This window comes from Vigna angularis, chromosome 3 (genome assembly GCF_016808095.1).
Source record: "Vigna angularis cultivar LongXiaoDou No.4 chromosome 3, ASM1680809v1, whole genome shotgun sequence".
Classification (NCBI taxonomy): domain Eukaryota; kingdom Viridiplantae; phylum Streptophyta; class Magnoliopsida; order Fabales; family Fabaceae; genus Vigna; species Vigna angularis.
Genome location: NC_068972.1, coordinates 23,808,869 through 23,831,403, shown reverse-complemented (window position 1 = coordinate 23,831,403; position 22,535 = coordinate 23,808,869). Strand labels below are relative to the sequence as shown.

Sequence of the window (22,535 nt, the reverse complement as noted above, 5' to 3'; positions counted from 1 at the left end):
CCTAGTTAGCGGAGAACTTGTTATCACTTTTCCTAGTATTGTTTGCCATGCATCATATTAAGTCACCCTTCTTGAAAGCCTTTAGTTATAACTTGGAATTGTATCTCCTAACTGTCCTTTGCTTGGTAACCGTCTCATGAATGCAAACTTTTTCTCTTTTCAACTAGCAAGTACATGCTAGTGTTAAGGCAGTCTTCATTGCACTTTTCTTCAAATTGTTCTCGTAAGGGGGACGATTCTTCAATTCTTACAGAGATCATAACATCAATGCCATATACCATGCCAAAGGGCATTTCTTTGGTTGATGACTAGGAAGTGCACTTCTAGGCCCATAATACTTCTAACAAATCCTCTTGTCATCTACCATTGGCCAAATCTAGCCTCTTTTTAACTCTAGTAGGATGACTTTGTTAATGGCCTTTGTCTGATCATTAGATCACAGGATACTCTATCGAGATAGTTATGTGTTTGATGATTGACATAAAATTCAACTAATCTTTTATCTATAAACTACCTTCTATTATTAATGATAATAATATGTAACATTGTATTCGTGTATACTATGTTTTTCCAAATAAAACGTTGCATCTAGTGTGTCGTGGCTAGAGACTTTTTGACTTAATTAACTAATTAATGCTAACTACCGAAAATAATAACATTGGTTGTGTAAAATGTGTGCAAATATACTTGCTTAAAATTTTGATTATTTTCTTTTTAAAGAATAGTGCAATCCAAATCCCAAAACCTTTATCAATAAAATTAAAATAAAAAATCAAAAGACTTTCAAGAATTAAAAGGGTACTTTTGTACTTACACATTAACTTCTGGGATGAGATTAAATTGAAACGGTCTCATATTTGCATCTCATATCATTTTAAATTGAAACCGCGGAGCTGAGTATTTTGCAGCTGCATCAAAAATCATCTCATGGTTAGGGTTCTTTCTCTGATCCTTTCTATCTTCTTCGTTAAAATATTATATCCAATTTAACATGTTATTGTTCTTGAATCCGAGTCTACATGTTCTTGAGATTAGGGTTTTCGGAATTTGGGATCTCGTTTCAGCAAGAAATCCCAAGGAGGCCCGTTGCTCATTGTACTCATTTTTTTTTCCCTTTATGACTACAGGACGGACAGGATTCACAGGACCCTAAGCAAAACCCTGCTGATATGACTGCCTTTGTAAGTAATTATTGGTTTTTATAAATCAATTATTTCGTGTTGTTCCCTTCAATTTTGATATTTGATGTGGCTGGTTTCCATTTACACCGTCAATATGGCTACTCTGCATGTTTATCCCAATTTTGTGCAGTTTTTTTTAGTTTCATGATATTTGTGTTAAGGGAATCGAAATCTGACCTGTCTACCCTACATTGTCTGTTTCCAGGTGCAAAATCTTCTTCAGCAAATGGTGAGTTGTATAGTATAGGTTTCTAGAGCTGCATTTATGATTTTTTTGGAGTATGATACTCTGCTGCTAACTAGATTTTTTTTTCCAGCAAAATAGGTTCCAGACAATGTCCGACTCCATTGTTACAAAGAATATCCTTTATTTGTGCCTTTCAAGTTCTTTAAATGAGTTTGCTGGAATTTGTTTATGAAATTAATTTCGGACAATTATAATTTGTGCTTAACTTTATCTGTTCCTCCCCCTCTCCCACCTTCTCTCTAGAATTGGGATTTGATTCGAAGTGGAGGATAGGATATCCAAGGGGGTGTTTGGTTTGAGAAAATGCATTTTTTTTTTGTTTTCAAAAGTTTGTATAGGAAATAGTGAAAACAATTATTTTAATTATGTTTTTATTTTCTATTCTAGCATTTCTTGTTCTAAATTTTTAAAAGCAGGGATGTTTTTGTAACCAAGAGTGAAAATAGTGAATGAAATAAGGAAAGTTTATTCATATGAAGGCCCTGAGGTGACTTACATTCTGTTAACAACTTACCTATATTTTACTGAACAGTCTTGCTAGGAATCACATTGTGTAGTTAGTTAAGGAAATGAATGAATTCTCAAAGTTTGTTTATATAATATTAAACTGTGATCTGTTAGCTTCATTTTACATCGTTTCATTTGACTATTTGTGTTTTGTTACCAATATATAAATCTATTTCTCTTTTGTAAATCACTGGCAACACTCCAATGCCTCGTAAGCTGTGATTTATGCAATGTTAAGCTGTGATCTGCTAGTATCAGTTCTCATTGTTTCATTTGATAATGTGTTGTTGATTTGTTACCAATACATAAATCTGTTTCTGTTTTTTGTAAATCCCTGGCAACGCCCCAATGTCCATTAACTGTGATTTGTACACTGTTGAACTGTGATCCATTCATTTAAGTTCACATTGTTTCATTTGATTATTTGTGTTGTTCTGTTAGCAATATATGAATCTACTACTTCTGTTTTGTAAATCACTGAAAACACTCCAATGCCCATGAAAATGGGTTCATGCCATCAGTACTCAAGCCAATGACATGATTGCATGTATACATTGTTAGGATCCAGTTATGTGCCGTCACCTAATAGCTTAAGCTATTGGGAGTGGTAACACCCTGACATACACAGTAACCCTAATAATAAATTACAACTGTGCATTGGTGCATCATGACATTTTTCTGTGCCTATGGGCACAATGTGTGTATATATGGTGCTTCCAGTTTATTACCCGAGTGTTCTAGACTTGCCAAATACTTGAACTCTGAAAAAAGTGTTTTTCTTGACATTACTGCACTTGATGATATGGGAAACCGTATAAATGAGTTGGAGCAAAGCATCAATGATCTAAGAGCAGAGATGGGAGTGGAGTCCTCTCCATCACCTGTGCCCACTGCTAAGCCAACAGAGGACGAAACCAAGGAAGGGGGTTCAGCTTAAATGACGTTCTGATTTCATTTGCTACACTTTTCATGTATTGCATTGTACAAGGATTTTGGTTTTCTGCATCTATATATGTCTGCTGAAGTGGTTTGGAAAACAGAGTGCATCTAATCATTTGTAGCTAACTCGTATGTTTTTTTTTTTTTTTTTTTTTTTTATGACTTAAGGGTAAACCATTTTTTTATGTTGCAGCTTGCTCACTTTTTAACTCAGCATGCTCTTGGTGCAGGAATCCATACCCCTGAATCCAGGGTTTCTGTACTTATATTATTCACTTTTTATTGTCTCTACAAACCCTATTTATTTTTAAACTTTTGATGGTTTTGAAAGAAAGCTGTTGTAAAACCGATATACCAATTGTCAATGCAGGATTTGCGATTCTATATTTAAATTCAGCTCCGTACGTAGTTTTTGACATCATTTTAACAACTTCGTCATAAATTGGCAATTGCTTGTCTGTAGTCACACTGTTCATCCAGTCCTCCTTGCGCCGTCTTCCATTACCTATATTTACATCCCAGTCTATTGTCATAAAAGACTAGTTTTTCATGCTGCAAGCAATGTCCTTTTTTTTTTTATTTCTTTTTTTAACACTGAAGAGTTAGGAGTAAACTAATACTAATTTGAGACCACACATGGTGCTTGCAATTTTCAATTCTTAGTATTCAAGTGCATTTTATTAATATTTTGTTAGCTAGAACTAAATTAATCTTATTCAATTTTAAGCACTTCAAACTCAGTTTATTAAAAAAACAGTAATTTTAACTTTTGTTTAAATATTGGTTACTGATGCAAATGTTTCTCCTTCTTGCCTTTCTTTCTTTCAAATGCTACTAACATTACTCTTTAATATACTTATGAAGTCCCATTCCAGTTTTATGGAACCCCGCTGCGATTTTCTATTTTCTAATAGATTTTGACAAACAATAAAAGTAGTTAAAAAATGTCTACTTTTAGTTTTTTTTTATTCTTCAGTGAATAAATAGAGAAAATTGAATAGAAAAAGCTAAGCAAATATTAGCAGAACAGGAAGAAAAATCTTGTAGGTACAAGAAAGATCAATATGCATAAAAAAGTTTTATAAAATTGAAAGTCTAAGGATTCAATGATTAATTTTAGAGTAATTTTCTATGTTTTCATAAAGGAAGATGTTTTTTTTACACCATTTGCACTCCGTTGACAACTTATTTTTAAAATATTTTAGTCATTAATTAACTTTTATATTTATAAAGAAATAAAGAGATCGAAGGGTATATTAGTGACTTCAATTACATAAATTACTTATAGTTATCACCGCTGTTTTATAAATTAATTATAACTATTACAATCACGACTATTATTTTATAAATCAAGGCTACTGTTTATAAATTGCAACTATTGCAATTACGGCTACTATTTATAAATTACAACTGTTGCAATTACGGCTACTATTAGTATTGGATAAGCTTGTTTGCATTTAGCTTTTAAAAAAGTCTGTTTGTACTTATGTGCTTGGTTAATTTTTATTTTAAAAATAAAAACGTTTTATTTGTTAAGAATAAAATCCTATGTACTTCTTAAATAAGTGATTTTTCAAAAATTGTTTATTTCATATATTTGTTTTTTAAAATTTAACTAAATTGACAAATTGTTTTTACCACTACTACCACTAGTCTCTCATCATTATTGTTACTAAATTATTATTTACATGCCATCAATTAATAATCAATTACTATAATATTCTACTATTATTCTTTTTTTTTTCATTTGTTGTCATCATAATTAGTTTCAACATTACTTATGCATTATATTACTACACTAATCACCATCAACTTTGGTTGTCATATGTAATACTCATTATTAGGACCTTCATAATTATGGTCATTGCCAGCACTAGTATCTTACTTTACAGATATCATTACTAAGCGTAACACTACTCATATCTTTACTACACATTAATATTAGTAAGATTCAAATGTAATCTCAAAATTTGAAAACTAAAAACAACACATTAATATTAGAAATTATAAAAATAAGAAAGGATTTTAGTTCATAAATATTTCACAAATTTGAACAAGTACATCGCTAACTGAAATCAGAAGTTGTTTTTCTCAAAGCTTGGTTTTGTTGTCTGAAATGGGAACTTTCTTAGTTTTGTCTTTACGCTAATTGCTAAAATCAAATTAGAGGAATCATATTCATTATTTTTTTGTTGCCTTAGATCACAAGCAAATATAAATTAATTGCTTTAATTAATTTGTTTTTGTTTTGTTATCGAAGCTAAATTTAAATGTGAATTGATACTTTCTGATTTGATTTGTATTTTTTAGCACAAATAACAAACAATTTTATGGAGACATAGGAGAATACATTTTATATGTGCTTTTATATGTGAAGTGTGAAATATTTTATATAATTTTTTCGCTTTATTTAATTGGTATTTGATATTTTGATTTAAAATTTATATAATTATAATTTTTTTAAAATATTTGACACCGATGATAAAAATATATCTTTTTAATATTGAATATTTAAAAATTATATATTTTCTTTTATACGATTTTTATATTTTTATAAAAAATAATTAATTGATATTAAAACCATTAGAAAACATGTATAAGTACGAGTATAAGTATATTTGTTACTTGATGGAGATGGGGATGAAACAAAAATCTTATATTTGTTGGGTATGAGGATGTATTTTTAAAATTTTTGGAATGAATATGAGATAATAAAACTTGTCCCGTTCTGCCCTGTTGCCATCTATACCTCTGAAAGACTTTGGATAAATGTCATATTATATGCCTTTAAAATAAATGTTGACATCCCTATGCAATTGTATTATGATAAAAGGTCAATCATGTCACTAATGAAAAAATACAAATCAATGACTTATTATGAAAAATGTAGTGCACTTATCATAATAAGTTGACCGATTACAATTTTGTAATAAAATGGTAGACTTATCATGGAATGTCTAGGTTTACTTATAATAATAAGTTGACTGGTGACATTTTTGCAATGAAGTTTAAACTTATTATGATTGGTGTAGAGAGATCTATCATAATAAGTAGGTATGGTGTCACAATTGTAATTAGAGGAAGTCCGTTATTAAATGACTTGTCATAGTTTATGTTTACCATGTTTGTTAATTTAATACCACTCATAGTATGTTTGAGTCCTTACTCACGATTTCTCTCAATTATTTCATTCCTCCTCTTCATGTTGTCTCTCAAGCAATTCACAACTCAAGCTTCCTATCTTAACTTTCATTCTTGCGAACTTCATTGTTGCATCTTGTATTCTTGCAACTTCCACTGTGGTTGTCCTCCTTCATTACTACATTCTCGCAAAGAGGTAAGTTATTGAATCCTAAAATTAATTATATTCAATTTTTCTTCAGTTTTGTGATTGAAATAACAATATGTTTTGATTGTTGCTCACATACTGCACATTTGTTTGTTGTTGATGTTACTTATACGATTGCTTTGGTAATGTCATCATGAATTATTGTTAGGAACAAAGTTGAGGTCAAATAGAGGAGGACGCGATATGGTTGATCATATGCAGGCTGCTTGGCAGCGGATTTGCGGTGGGTAGGTTTGCTAGTGAGAGACACTTGTTGATGGTGTACATGAAGATGGAGAGTGGTGGGGCTTCAATAAAAGGTTTGAGAATAATTTATCTTTTAGTTGGAAGTGGGAGAGTTAAGGAAGCTAGACTTACTATGTCATAGTATGTTGGACTTATTATGAATGATATTTGTAACCTAACGTAGTAAATTTAGTTTACTATGTTAGGTCTTTCGCAGCATCATAGAAAGCGTGCATTTTCTATATCACCTACAACTATGACGCCAAAATAAGTGTCATAATAAGCCTCATACACTTGACATAAAAATTCCTTAGTATGAACATTTCTCGTAATCTAGTACAACTTGATTCGATAAAACATATTGATATTGACAAATAGTTCATAAAAAATGATATTGACAAAGGTCTAATTGTTACAATCTATGTTAATAATAGAACTCTAGTTAGCAAACATATTATGTAAGAGAACTCCCAAAGAAAAATTCTAAGATCCAATAAATAAGTTGAAAATGATCGATATTCATTTAAATTTTTTGAGAAGAAGTATTCTAAATAAGGGATTATTAAGATAAAAATATCTTGTTATCTCCATACTAGGAACAATATCTTGACAATCTACTCATTCATTCCAATAAAAAATGTTTCCTTTTTAAAGGCAGAGTCACTGTTACAAATATAAGAGTTGAGAATTTAATAATCATATTATTCCTTTCATTATTCATGTAATTTCTTCTTATGTTAACTTAAGCTTTTTAAAAATTAAGTCACTCAAAAGGGATGATAAATAAACTCATTTCCATGGGTATTGTTTAAACACGTCCTCATTTTGACAAGAAATTCTACCGTTGATTGGTACGGATATAAGTATGGATAATATATAATTTTTTTAATTGGGTTTGGGGAGGAGATGTGTATACATATTTGTTACATCCCCATCCCTATAACCGCCCTAATACTCATCTTTGTTTTCATCGTTGTTCTTGTTTAAATTACTAAAGTACCTACAATTTATTAGGTAATATATATATGCCGCATTCCAGGTCAGCCAAGTCACATGGAAGGACTTCTCTCATAGGCGCTGGGAGGTGTAGGGTTTGGGCTGAGAGAAAAATTGCTTTTGTATTTCTATTCCGCAAGCAACTTCCCTTTTTGGCTTCTTTGCTTTTCTTTGTTGATTTAACTTCTTGGATGGCTCAATCATGGTCTCCAAGCTTTATTAGTCCCTACAAAACAAATTATAAGTGTTTTAGTTAAGAAAAGAAGGATTTTTATAAGTAACCTTCCATAGAAGTAAAGTGTTAGGTGATCCTTCTTTTTCTTGAATCTTCCTTGCCATGAATCTAGTAAGAGGTCCAATGTGATTCCTTGATGGTCTTCCATCACGGTTTAAACTATTCTATTTGTGTGAATCTTGATTAATTTTGACTTTATTTTTATTTTTCTATTTTTATTTTTATTTTTATCCTTTTTTTGTGTTTTGTGTCGTTTGTTTTTGTTTTTGTGCTAACAATGTTTTCTAGGGTTTTGTGTCTAATGCTTGCAGGATGCAATTCGGACAAGAAGTTAACTATATGGACACTCAGTTCCACCAAGGTAATTTCAACCATTGGTGGAAACCTCACTTAAACATGGGTCAAAATCAATTTGGGCAAGCTGCCGAACAATTTGATAGGCTGCCACAACAACAATGGCAGCAACAACCCTCTCTTTCGGAAAGAATGGCTAGCATAGATGACACACTTCAACAGTTAATGCAGATGTCTGATTCTCATCATAAAAGCAATCAAGCATCATTCAGAAGGATAGGGAGCCAACTTGGTCAAATAATTCAGAAGCTGGATGATCTTGGGAGTAACATGAAGGCTAACCCTAGTGAGGAATGTCAAGCTATTATCACTAGAAGTGACAAAGTTTTAGATGAGAGAAAAATAGAGAGAAAAGAAGAAAGGTTGAGTGAAAAAGAGAAAGATGTAAAGGAAGAGGAAGAAAAAGAAGAGAGAAAAAGTGAGGTTGAGAGAAAAGAAAAGGGGAAGAATGTGGAAGAAGAGAGAAAAGAAACAGAAGAGGTTGAGAGAGAAAAGAAAAAAATTGAGAAAAATCTTTTGTACCCTAAGGAGTGTTCCAAGGAGGAAAAAGAGAAGGAAGAAAAGGAAAAAGAGAGGGAAGAAAAGAAAAAGAGAGAGAAGGAGGATGAGAGAAAAAAGAAAGAATCATATGAAAAACCACTTCCTCACCCAAAGAAGTATCATAGTAAGGAGAAGGAAAAACAATTTGAGCGTTTCATGGAAATCTTTAAGAAATTGGAGATTAAAATTCCTATGATTGGGACACTACAACAGGTTCTTGGACATATTAAATTCTTGAAAAAATTCAACAAAAAAATCCAGAAAAGGGAACAATTGAGGCACAGGGCAATTGTAGTGGGTCAAGCTAGTGACGTTAAAGAAGCGCTTGTTGGGAGGCAACCCAGTTTCTGATTTTGTTTTTTTTATTTAATTGTGTGGTGTGGATTTGATTTTGTTTTGTAGTAATGACAACATCTGTTGATGGATGCTGGACAACATCTACTGAGGGATGCTAAGAAGATTCAGATAAGAACATCTACTGATGGATGCTGCTACGATAAATGATATCCCATTTTTCTGAACTTTTCTTTTTAGTTGATTTAATTGTGTGGTTCTGATTTGATTTTTTTTTCTTTGTGTGTTCGAGTTTTTTTGTTAGGTTAAATGCTGCTTCTGATTGCAGTAATGATAGCATCTACTGATGGATGCTTCTACAACATCTACTGATGGATGTTGCTATGCTGAGGATGATGAATGACATCATCTACTAATGGATGCTGTTATGGAAGAGGACGGTGACTAGCATCTACTGATGGATGCTATATGATTAGACATCTACTGATGGATGTTACTGACAACATCTACTGATGGATGCTATGATGATGAAGATGGTTTCAAGCTAGTGACGTTAAAGAAGCGCTTACTGGGAGGCAACCCAACTTTCTAAACCTTTCTTTTTTTTTAATTCTTTGTTTTGTTGATTGTACTCTGCTTGGATAAACCACACTACTTTGGTTCAACTGCTGTGTTTTGTGATAAGTACTGCTTTGTGATTCTTTGGTGTGTTGATTAATGTTGAGAGGATGCATGATTTGCTAATATACAGGTGATGACTCATAGTGTATGAAACAGGTGCTTGAGTTAAAAATGTGATTGAGATACTGAGCAGGGTGTTTTTTCTGAATTCTGGGACTTGAGAGTTTACTTGTGTGAGTTTTGGGTTTCAGAGTTTTGTGAATAATTGCTATTACTTTGGAAGCATGAATGATTTTGCCCAAATTTTCTGTGATTGAACTACTTGCTTGTAGGTTTCATATGATCAAGGTCATCATTTGTTATCCCTTATTCTTCTTAACCTTCACATGACTTCTGTTCACTAAAAAGAAAACTATTTGTTTTGACCTTTGAACCTTGAGCCTTATGTATGTTTGGAAAACCTTTGTGAAAATCTTTACCATAAGTTAAGTTGAGAACATTTGTGAGGTATTGATAAAGGTTCAAGTTTGAGGTTGCTGGAAAGACTGGGAAAGAAAAAAAAAGCATTGAGCTAAGCAATGAGTATTTCAAAAGAAAAAGAAAAATGAAAATAAAAGAAAAGAAAAACTCAATGCAAGGGAAAACTGGGAAAAGAAAGTAAGTTTGTGTGCTTGAATGATGAAATCACAAGTGTCTCTCTCTTAACTTAAGGATTTTGCCAACTAGAAAAACCAATAAGTTACAAGCCATGAAAAGCCCTTGTGATGAAAATTTTCTTGTGAGTATGTTTGATTATGGTTAAATGAAAGACAAAGTTAATCTGTGTGACATTGTGGTAGCAGAGTGAAAAAGACACCAACACCTCACTATACCCCTATGAGTTAAGTGATACACTTTTGAGTGTTTGAGTTATACACTTTTGAATGCTTGAGTGAAACACTTTCCCTGGTGAGGAAGAGTTCTTTGAATTTCTGATTACATCTTTGCCTGGTTGATCAATCATTCTTAAGGATAACATCTATTGAAGTATATGAGCATCACATTGATTTTAATTGAATTAAGGCATCTGCACATCTTGACTAAGTTCTATATGCTGAGTTGATAAAAGTGATTGCTTGTCTGAAAGAAAAAGTTTTTGAAAAAGGTTGAGTCATTGCAGTGATTGTTGTGAAACTCTGAGTTACAATCTGTTTTGCTTGTGGACAAGCAAAGTTCTAAGTTTGGGGTTGTGATAACAGTTGAAAATACCGTTATCTGTTATGTATATTTGATACTAAATGCACCCTTTTCTGCTTAGAAACTTGCTTGAAATCATGTTTTTCTGTTAAGTTGTGTGAATAAGAGAGTTGAGGTTGAATTTAATGCTCTTATGACTAATTTCCCTTGTTTTGATAGAAAATGAGATAATATGGAAAGCAGGGATGAAGTGCCATGGAGATGGAGCTTAGAAAGGCCTGGAAAAGCACTAGAAGGGAGGAATGCTCGAAGCTTGGGCGTCATGTCTAAGGCTTAGGCGCAGAACACCACCACTCACCGCCTGGGCGCCCTTTTTGGGGCGCTTGAGCGCCGAAGACTCGAAGCTTGGGCATTTTCTACAAGGCTTGAGCGTGGAAGAGCACCGCTCGCCGCCCGGGCGCCCTAAGTGGGGCACTTGAGCGCCACTGACTCGGGCTTGGGCTTTGTTTCTGTTCTATTGTCGCTCTATTTAAAGGACCCAGACGTCCCATGTTTGGTATCTCTGGCTGGAGCAGCACAACAACACTCTCTTCCACTCTCTGAAGGCGGATTTGGATGCGAAAGCGTCCTTCCTCTACTTTTAGGGTTTTGCTATCTCATGCTTTTCCATTATTCATCTAGTCTCTCCATGTCTATGGGGAACTAAAATCTATTTGTTGTTGGGGGATGATGTAACCTTGTGAACTATCATGTATTTGAATTGATTCTTAATAACACATGCTTTTTTCATTAATTGTTAGAGTAATTCATCTGTGCTTATTACATGCTTTGTTTAACTCATTCATCGCATAATTTATGAATTGCATGAGTGCTGGGAGGTTCCTTACAATTCAGGTTCTTGTTGAATTCTCCCAAGAGTAATATTGCTCAAGGATAAGGGTATGAGTCTTGGTCGTCTTTAAGCTCTTAATCTTCACATTTAATTACTAGGAATGCTAGGAATTGCATGAACTAGTGATTAAGGACAGGCCTATTTCGCTGAGGGAATGGGCTTAGGTGGTTTAGTGAGTGATGTTAACATTAATGCATAAAGAAGAATTCTTACATACATGAGAGAGAATTTGGTGAAATCTAACCCCAACAACATACTCATCTCATTACAAACAACATCCGTTTATCATTGTGCTCTTCTACTATTGATCAAATTGCATTCATATTTAATTTTCAGTCTTTTGCATCTTAAACCAATGATCTCGTTTTATTTAAGTCTTAATTAATTGAGTTATCACACAACGGTATAGTGCCGAGAGTCTTCTGGGATACGATACTTGGTCTTACCATTTTATATTACTTGTGCGATTTGGTACACTTGCCAATCATCAACACTGGCTAGAAAAAGTGATTGAAGCAACCAAAAAGGAAATCAAGAATTTGGTTCTTGAGCAAGGAGAGGAAGTTGAATTATGGCGGATATCCCTGCAACAAATCTCCCAATTATCACAAACAAAAACTGGAGCAAATGGAGTACGCAGATGAGAGTCTTGTTTAGGTTTAAAGATGTCAGGAATGTTGTGGAGGAAATTGGACCAAGGCCTAATCTTGGTGATTCAGAGGATCAGAAGGGAAAGTGTTGGGAATACATAACTCAAGCCTCCGATAGTTAGAATTTTGAAATTCTGTTAATTCTATTTCTCTTTTGTATAAATACATTACACTTCTAGTGCAAAATATAGAGAGATAATACAATTTAGAAAATCACCCACACTGTTTGTTCTTATATCATTCTTTCTTACTAATTTCGGCTATTCGCTAATACCATTTGATCGCACACTTTTTTCATGCACTCACGCGTTTCGGTCATGCCCTTCGGTCGCTCTCTCACACTGTTCGGTCTCGGTCACACAACGTGCTCAAATCCTTTTCTCTACCTTTCTAACAAAGATGATATTCCTATTGCTTAATGAACCTACTACACGTTCGAGTATATTCTCCATATATGAATTTTTTTCTGAGTTCTACACAAGAGTTCATGATTCTTTTTCTTGCACTATCTACAATATTGTGGAAAATCTAGAGTTGCTCAATGAACACTCTTCATCTTCTATTTGACAACAAAAAAGAGGGTTCTTCAATGATAATTGTTGAGATTGTTGATAGGGGGAGCACTAGTTTAGCTGAACCCACAATCTTAGTGATATCTGAGTTTTTGATGATGACAACACATAATTAATAACACACATGTATTTGGTGTTACATGTTCTATGCTTACATGTTATATGCGTTTTTAAGAACATGATTGTGTTGTTTATTTTGTTCATTGCATTTCACTATATTATATATGTGATTTTATACATGAATGCATGACACATGTTTATGGAAAAGAAAAACCACAAGCACTTTTGTTGAACTTAAATTGTGTGGCAAAACAACAGTTTTAAATCGATTTCATTATGGGGTGAGTCGATTAAAATTCATGTCTTTGCACAAACTTTTTCAAGTATGTTATGAGAGTTTTTCAAAGAGAAATGTTTTCAAAATTGTTTTACACTGTTATAAAGTCAATTACATGCGTATTGCATTCGATTGAGTTTGTTATGTTTTGAATAACTATTAATGCTTGATATAACTGTCACAATGACTATTTTTTAAATATGTTGACCAAACATTAAATGAAATTTGACTGCATTAATTGTACATTCAATTAACTGCATTGATTGCTGCTAACTGCAATAACAGAATTGCTACATTTGACTGCATTAGTAGATTAGTCGATTAAAATGCGTCAGAGTTGTGTTTATCTATAAATTGACGCGAATTTGATTTTTGTAAGAACTTTTGTGAATCTAACAGTTTTGTGATTTCTTTTGCAGAAAGTGCATTCTTACAGAAAGAGAGAAAGAGCTTCAAGAAACAATAAGAGACTGTGGGGATCATCTACTTGTGGATTCTTGAAGAGCAAGTTAACTGCACGTACAAAGGCTGATCATATTTGCACATTAGGTGTAACTGCGAGATTAGAGGCTACAATGTTGTGAAGATTGGACTAAGGTTACCTATTGTGATTATAGGAAGAAGAGCGTGCTGCGTTCTTGACTGTGAGGGTGTCTCTGAGGGTTTAGAATGCAGTAGAGGGGATTCTTGCTGCTAATTTGTTTGTATACTGCCTATATTTTGATTAGAGGGTTAGAGAGGTGTTTTGTATTTTTGACGTGAGGTCGCTATAAAAGCCTTGTTGTAAAAACCTTGATCATTATAGTGCATTGGCTTCCTATGGTTGGAAGGACACTGGATGTAGGCTTGGCCGAACTAGTATAAAAACTCAGTGTTTGATCTTTCTATCCCTACACTCTTTTATTCAGTCGACTTCTTTTTTTACTCAATCAATTTAATTTTCGTTGCATAAACAATTCTTTTACCTTGCGTTTCAAGAAAGTTATAAAGGCATCACTTTTGGTGAAAAAGATTTTGAAAGTTTTAAATTTTATACTTCACCAATTCAGTCCCCCCTCTTTGTGTGAGAAATTTAGTCATTCTTTTTTAACAATTGGCACCATATCTGGTTTTCATAAAATATTTTAAAAACTTGTCGATTACTGTTTTCATTAAATCGACTGATCTTGGAAAATGACATCTATTTCTCAAACTATGAAAAAAAGTGAATCTGTTTTTGAACTAGTGCATGTTGCATGTAATGCTAAACGTAATTCCATTACTAATGGATTTTATGAATCTTTTGAAACATATCTGTTGCGAAACAAGAAAGGTGGTGTAGATGGGTGTTTAACCCTCGAAAAGTGTAACCGAATCGTATCAAGTAATAAAACTGGTAAGACCAAGTATTGTTCTCCCAAAGGACTCACGGCCTAGACAATTATGTGATTTATTGATTATCTAAGACTTGTAGAACCAATTCTTGTAAGTTTTAAATGCAAAATACTGAAAAGTAAATATGAATGCATGTATTGATCAATGGGCAAGAAGAAACATAACACATGGTTTGAAATATATGAATGAATATGTTGTTGGGGTTTATCAATTTCATCCTATCCACTCTCATGTAATCAAGAATTCATCTTTCTTCATTAATTGTTAATGTCACTTTCTAAATTACTTTAAACCCGATGTCTCGGCGAAGAAAACCTAATCATAATCACTAGTTTACAATGTCTTGTCTCCCTAGCAATTACTCATGCATTACACACCACAAAATCTTAAAGGCAACCAACCATCATAGTCCTATGTCTAGGTTTATACTACTATTGGGAGAGATTCCCCAGATCTAGATTTCTCCGTATGTGTCCATATCGACAAAATCAATAATCATGACATCGAATGAGTTAAACAATCCATGCTTAGAGCAAAGAGGAAAAACCCTAACAATTAATGAAAGAAAGCATGTATCTTTAAAAGATCTTGAAGAACAAATTCAATACATGAGAGCTTTAAAGGATTACATTGATTCCCCAACAACAATAAAGGTTTAGTTCACCAAATTCATGGTGAAACTAGATGAAATACAATGAAAGAGTGAAAGATAAAACCATAGAAAGGTGAGAAAGGAGTTATAGCATCCAAACTCCCCCTCTAAGGGGTGAAAGAGTGTGTTTCTGCTTTGTTCCCAGCCAAAGATGCTTGACCTAGGTTAGCTAAAACCTTATATAGTATTCTAAAGATTACAGAAAAGTAAGCCCAAGCCCATAAGAATGCCGCTCAGCGATAAATACCGCTCAGCGGTATGTGCGTGACTGCTATTCTGCCTCTCAGCTGCAGTTTTGCCCCTCAGCGGTGACTGCAGGTCTTCATAGTGCCGCTCAGCGATAAATGGCGCTGAGCGATACTTGCAGCTTCTTCCTTTTATGCACTTTTTCTTCCTTTTCTGAATCCAACTCCTAGCTCCTTCACTTCTTTCACTCAATTCATCTCAAAAACCTGCAAAAACAAGGAAATCAAGCACAAAACCTGTCCAACTCTCTTATTTCCAAAACTTCAACAAAAACATGATTCCAAGATAGTTTCTAAGTCATAAAGGTTGTCTTTAAGGTCAAATTTAAGTATAAAAATAACAGTTTTTCAACTGTTATCACAACCTCAAACTTAGAACTTTGCTTGTCCTCAAGCAAACAAGATGTGACTCAATCTTCCACCAATCCATACAATGGTTCACCACATTCAAAACTTCTTTTCTCAAGACAAGTAAATACTCAAATCAGCTCATCACAAAGAATTTAGTTAAGATGCACACATGCTTTAGTGTTCACATAATCCCATAATATCCAACAAATGCTATTCTCATGAATGATCAATCAATTAAGCATAGATGAAATTATGTGCTCATGGAATTTTTTCTCACCAGAAAAAGTGTTTCACTCAAACACACAAGTGTATAAGAGGTCACTCATTCATTCTACTATCATAATGTCGAATGAATTAACTTTTCCTTTCATTTAACCACAGTCAAACACATTCACAAGTAAGTGTCATCACAAGGACTTTTCTTTGGCTTATAATGTGGTTGGGCTAACAAGAAAATTGGTTTTTCTAGATCACAAAATCCTTGAGTCAAGTGAATCATCTAAACAAAACCATTCTTCCTTCTTCCCAACTTTCTTTTACATTGATTCTTTCTCTTTTTCTTTATTTTCTTCCTTTTTCTTTCGATTTTCACATGCTTAGGTCTTGGCTCAATGCTTGTTATTTTCCCTTTCTAGACTTCCCAACAACCCCAAACTTGAACATTTATCAATACCACAATACATCTTCAACTCAACTCAAGGTAAAGCTTTTTCAAAAAGGGTTTTCAAATCATGTTCAAGGCTAAAGGTTCAAAGGATAGAACACATAGTGTTCTCTTTTAATGGGCTAGAATCATGCATTTTGGCTAAAAAAGGTTACCAACAAATGGCCTTGATCATACGACACATACAAGCAAGTGATTCAATCATAGAAAACCTGGACAAAGTAATTCATGCTTTCAATGTAAAAGCATTCAATCAAAACCCTGGATCTCAAAACCTCACATATAGGCTCATTTAACCATTCCATATACACATCCTGCTTAGCATCATAATCACAATCACAACATCATGAATTTGTTCACAAAGCTTGTGAACCACCTGTATCTCAGCATATAATGTGCACATTCTCAACATCAATCAATATCAAAGCATCATCAAGCATTACTTATCACACCAAAGTCATAAGCAAACCATCATAACAGACAAGTTTCAAATTGAGTACATCAAACCCTATTCTAAAAACCAAAGCAATAAGTTCAACAGTACAAAACAAAAGATAGAAAAGATCCTGCTCTAGTGCTGATAACATCCATCAGAAATGCTATCTCAGCTCCTCATCAGCCTGTGTTGTCATCTGTGTCTTCCTCCTCTTCATCATCCTCAACATCTTCAAATGCGTCTTCATCATCATCATCTTCATCATCCTCCATAGCTGAAGCTTCAGCTGCTCCAGCTCTACTGCCCTAGGCGTGCTCCTCTGGCCATGCCACCACGTTATGAAACTCATCCATGGTCCACCTGTGTGCTGGGGGTGTATCATACATCCCAATTATCATCTCAACTGTGGCTACCTACCCTCTATGGATGGATTGCATCTGGACCTCTATAAGAGACATGTACATGTCCCTCATCTAAAATGGCTCTGCCTCATGAGTCTCTGCATATGCTTGACTCTGTGTTGGTCCTCTCCCTCTGTGAGGACGGCGTGGTGGAACTGGCTGGGCTGTCTCCTCACCTCCGCAGTACTATCTGTAGTAGGCCTCATCAGTAGCTTTTCTCGGCCTCTCAAACGGTAGGGCAGAAGTATTCACCCCAGCTACCTCACACAGGTGCGTAATCAAGGAGGGATGTCCCAAAGGTGCCTTGCTGTTCATAGTGTTGGCACACACCTATATTTCATTGGCTATCACCTCGCCAATGTTAATGCTCATATCTCTGATCACACACTATAGAAGAAGTGCCCTGCTAACAGTGATGTCTGAAACATGGGAGCATGGCTGAATATTGGCATGAGAGAATGCCATCCAATACTTTGCTAGAGTAGTTAAGTCAATCCTCCTAATGTTCACCACTACACCATTTTTGTTCCTCTAGAAGTGTCCTCCAGGTACACATAGAACACTTTCCACATCATCAAAATCATTTCCTTCCTCCATGCAGAGAGTGAACTGACACTGCTCACCAACCCATTCAGTATCTAAAAATCTGTTGATAGAGTCAGGATCATACCGAATGGCGTGGCCTCTAACATAGCTCAAGTAATCTTCATCAGGATGATTACCCAACCTCCTTGCGTTGGTGTAAAATTCTTCTACCACTACTATGTTAGCTAATGCAGGGTATGTGGCTAATCTCCTCCAATTCCTGCTCACCAATTTCTCTCCAAACTATGGACCAAAATTAGGAATCAGTCCAGCTTTCCTTTCCATTAGGAGCCTCCTATCTTGGACAATCTTGAAGTGCTTCTCATGCTTGCGAGAAAGGAACTTGCTAGAATGGATGTGTTCTGGTTCCCTATTCTTCCTCTTGGAAGCAGTAGTCTTGAATCTCTTGCTTGAAGAGGAGGCCATCCCTACATCAAACACAATTCATAAAACCAAAAGACATGTTGTTAATCATTAGTAAACCACAAACAACACCCCAAAACCATGCCAAACCACCGTTGAGGGCAACTAGAGCCCCTCAGCGTAACCTGCACATCCAACCAGCAAGCAAAGGAAGCATAAAAGCAACTCTGTCGGAATCGCGCTCAGGGGAAATTTCCGTTGAGCGGCAATTTTGCAGATTTTTTAAAATCTCTTTTTGAAAGTCTTATTCTCCACCCACATGCAATCTTCTTAGTTCAAGACCCAAATCAAGCATTTTAATCGGTTCAAACAGCAATTAACTCATCAAATCATGCATAAAAATCAAAATCCCTAAAGAATCATGCTTAAACTACTAAGTTCATATCAATCCATGCTTTCAAGAACCCTAGAATTAAAATTGCTTGAACTTACTTGGGTGGAGATGCTAGATGAATGAAAATACTTTAGGAATTTGAAGAAATCAACCCCCAATTGAAGTGCTCTGTCTTCTTATCTTTACATACATCTTATTAATCCTACTCATTTTTTATATCTTTTTCAAATATATTTTTGATCCAGGAGGAAAACAAAACCCAAAGTTGTGCTTCTTTCTTTCTTTCCGATTTGAGGACAAATCATTTTTAAAGAGGGAGGGAATGATGGCAACTCCTTTAGGACTTTCAATACAAAGAAGTAACAACTTAAACTAAGACTAAAGAAAGGGAAGTGGAATAAGGATTTCTAAAAGTTCTTTTCTTATCTAAGTCTTAGATGGATTTTCTTTGCTAAACACATTTGTAATGTTTTGTAGGTCAAAAATAAAGGGTGGAGATCATGCCTATGCATCCTAGAAGGCTTGCCAAGCTAGAGAGAGCAAAGGAAGCAAAGAAGAGTGGAATTTAAGTGATTTCCGGATTGGAGGAAATAGCTTTCGGATTGGACTGCAATGTAAATTTACCTTCCAGAATAGAAATTCGCTCAGCCATAGCCAACTCGCGCCCAGCCAAAACGCACCAGATTTTATCTTTAAAAAGAAGCATATTTTTAATGTTTTTGGCAAGGAACTTGTAGGCCAAGCTCAGTAGTGTCTCTAGTACTCTTCTTTTAGAATTGTAGAAGCTTGCAAAGCAAGATTTAGAGCTCTCTCTTCACCTATAAAAGAGAGATGCATCTCCTTTGTAAAATCAACTTTGAAATGATAATGATATGCTGATGAGTTTACTCCAGGTTTATTCTTTCAGAGTTCACTTCTTTGTGCTTATTCTGCACTCCCTCCTCTAGCTTTCTTCCCCTTTGGAAGGCCTTCTGAACTTGAGAAACCTTACACACTCACCAAACCTCCACTTAACCATTTCAAAAACACTTGGCGTGCACTAGAAACTTCCTTCATTTCTCCAATTCCGTTGCATCATTCTGAGTTTGGGAGAGGTCTCACTTCAAGTTTGGAGCCGCTTTCATCAGGTCCTCTTCAAAAAAATTACTAATGACGTTAACAACATGTCAGGAATCAATTTGTGTTTTTTTTAATTTAATTTAAATTAAATTAAATTTTTAATTTTGTAGATTTTAATATTTTTTTTGTAAAAAAATTTGTTGCCACGTGTTAAGTCTTTAGTATGACATGTGGCATTGTAAATGCCATATGACACGATAGCGCCATATGACAGGATACTACCACGTGCACGTGTCAATATCAATGCCAAGAGTCATTTTCTTGATTTCAATTTAGTTATTGTATATGTCTCCTTGATTAAATTTAGACCTAGTTTTTCTTAAAATGGAACAATATTGTCCCTTTCTAAATTAAGACAAAATTTATTATTTGTATAAATGTTATATTAATATTTTTTTAATTGAAAATGACTTTTTAACATTACACTATTGTATATAATTAATCCATGTTTTGTTAATCATGAAATTAACCACTAAATACTAATTATAAAAATAATATTTATACAAATTTATTATATGATAAATGGTATTAATTATTTTATTCTTATGAAAAACATGGATTAATAATATATTAGTTTTAAATACTTTTTTTAAAAGTATTTATTCTTAATTAGTTTTAATCTTATAAAAAAATAGATTAACAAAACATGGATTAATAATATATAATAATATAATTTGTTCAAAAATTATTTTTAATAAAAATATCTGTATAACATTTATACAAATAATAAATTGTGTCTCAATTTGGAGAGCTACAATAATTCTTAATTTAAAACCAATTAAGATTAAATTGAATTAAATAGACATATATAGATTGAAATCAAGATGATGACACTCGACATTTACATTAACACTGGTAAGTGTGAAAAAGAGTTGTTTTTACACTTATAAATGAGCTCAATCTTGTAATTATTCATGTTGTTCCTCAGTGAAAAGTTGTAATAGGGAGTAGATTGTTATATAAAATATTGTACAGGAAAGGGTGTATTATTTGGACTCTGTCAGCCAATTCTCGCTCAGTGCAAGCCAAAATTCGCAAAGCCAGTAGGAAGAAATTTGCATAGCACACCATCACCTGTGCGCTAAGCGAATAGCACCAGTTAAAGAAGCAGCAGTTTGAAAATTCGTAGAGCGCACACATGTTTTGGTGCGCTGAGTGAATACTCATCTTTTTAGCTGAGCGATTTAATGTTGGCTTAGCGAGAAACATCTGATAGCACTCCACTTTGATGTATAAATTCCTGTACAATTTACTACATACTTTCCTACTACCTATTACAAGTTTTTCTATGAGGAAACACATTATTTCATGAATAATTACAAATTTTGAGTTAATTAATAAGTCTGAAAACATGTATTTTTCATACTTATCAACTCCCCCAAACTTGAATTATTTCATGTCCTCATGAAATCACAACACATACACAAACATTTGACATGGTCATATGCATTCCCAGAAAATGACTTTGCACATCACAAAAAGTCATATGCATTCCCAGAGATTTCAAACAAGTATGACATGGTGCATTCATCACTCACAGAATCACTTGTGCATAGAATATGATCGACCAGATCAAAATTCAACATCACTCACTAATTAAGTGTTTGTCCTTACATGATAGTAGATTTGTCATAGAACTTCGTCAACTTTTGTACATCATCTAATTCACACACTTCACACACCATTGGTTAAGTCAAAAGGTCTTTTCAACTTAAAGCTTGGCTTGGCTAGAAAAAGAATCATGATTTTTATTGGATTCAAAGTCACCTCTTAAGTAGAGAACACAATACATGCTTCCATTCTCAATTCATTCATCAAATCCCAATATATATATCACTCATTCCATACCATATTCTTTCACAATTCAACCTTCTTTTTCAGTTCCAGCACCCTTTTGATCAATTTTTTTTATTGAACAATTTTTCTTCCCCCAAACTTGAATTCAACTTTATCGTTTAAAGCATAATACATGTTCTCTTCAAGGGTGTAAGGTAGGATATCATCTAATAGGCTCAAGGTGGAAAGAAAAAAATTCAAGGCTCAAAAGGGTTCACAATGTATCTGATATGTGTTCACGATGGTTGTTTGGCAAAGTAGTTGTATAATCAATATCAAACAACGCCTCTCTCATCCTTAACCACAGAGGTGTGTATGTATGTAGAATCACAATCATGCAAAAGTCAACTCCATATCTAGACAACTCATCATATTTCTCACTCTCAAAACACATGCTTTCAACACTCAACAGATCTGGTCATAATTCATACTTACACACAGATAAAAATATGAAGCACATTGAAACCACAATCATATGTGTTATCATTTTCAAGAATCACATCAACTTAATCAAGACAATGCATAACCATTAAATTAAAAAGTCACATGTCTTTACAACTAACACATAGTTCAAAACATATTACAAAACATAAATAACATAGCTAAACATTAAAGATAACTTCATCTGTACCTGCATAATCATACTCTGCATATGAGGCACTTGCACTCCCCCACCTGAAGTCTGGTCTGCCCTGAGGCCATGAGAGATGCACAAACTCAAAGGAGAACCTATGCTGATCATATTTTAAAACAAGGTTTTCTTCTTGTGCCTCAGCAGGTTGTGACCGTGAGGAAGATCTTGTGGTGGTCTCAGGAGAAGCCATCCGTAAAATATTTGCTAAGCACAAAAAGAACATTGAACATATGGTGAGAATTGAGCAAAATCAAAAACTGAAGCGAACTACTCGCTGAGCGAATTGTTTTTTTTGTGTGTTTATTCGCTAAGCGCACCGGAGATGTGCGCTAAGCAAATAAACCAGTTTTTTTTAAACATATTTGT

At 34.1% G+C, this 22,535-nt stretch overlaps 1 protein-coding gene across 1 annotated transcript; it reads left to right on the top strand.

Moving 5' to 3' along the window:
* The first annotated feature begins 818 nt into the window (after positions 1–818).
* LOC108325077 (heat shock factor-binding protein) lies at positions 819–3,149 on the top strand. Its single transcript, XM_017558078.2, has 5 exons — positions 819–930; positions 1,128–1,181; positions 1,387–1,410; positions 1,499–1,541; positions 2,730–3,149. The coding sequence occupies exons 1-5, from the start codon at positions 928–930 to the stop codon at positions 2,870–2,872; spliced, it is 267 nt and encodes an 88-aa protein (XP_017413567.1). The 5' UTR covers positions 819–927; the 3' UTR covers positions 2,873–3,149.
* Positions 3,150–22,535: the final 19,386 nt, after the last annotated feature.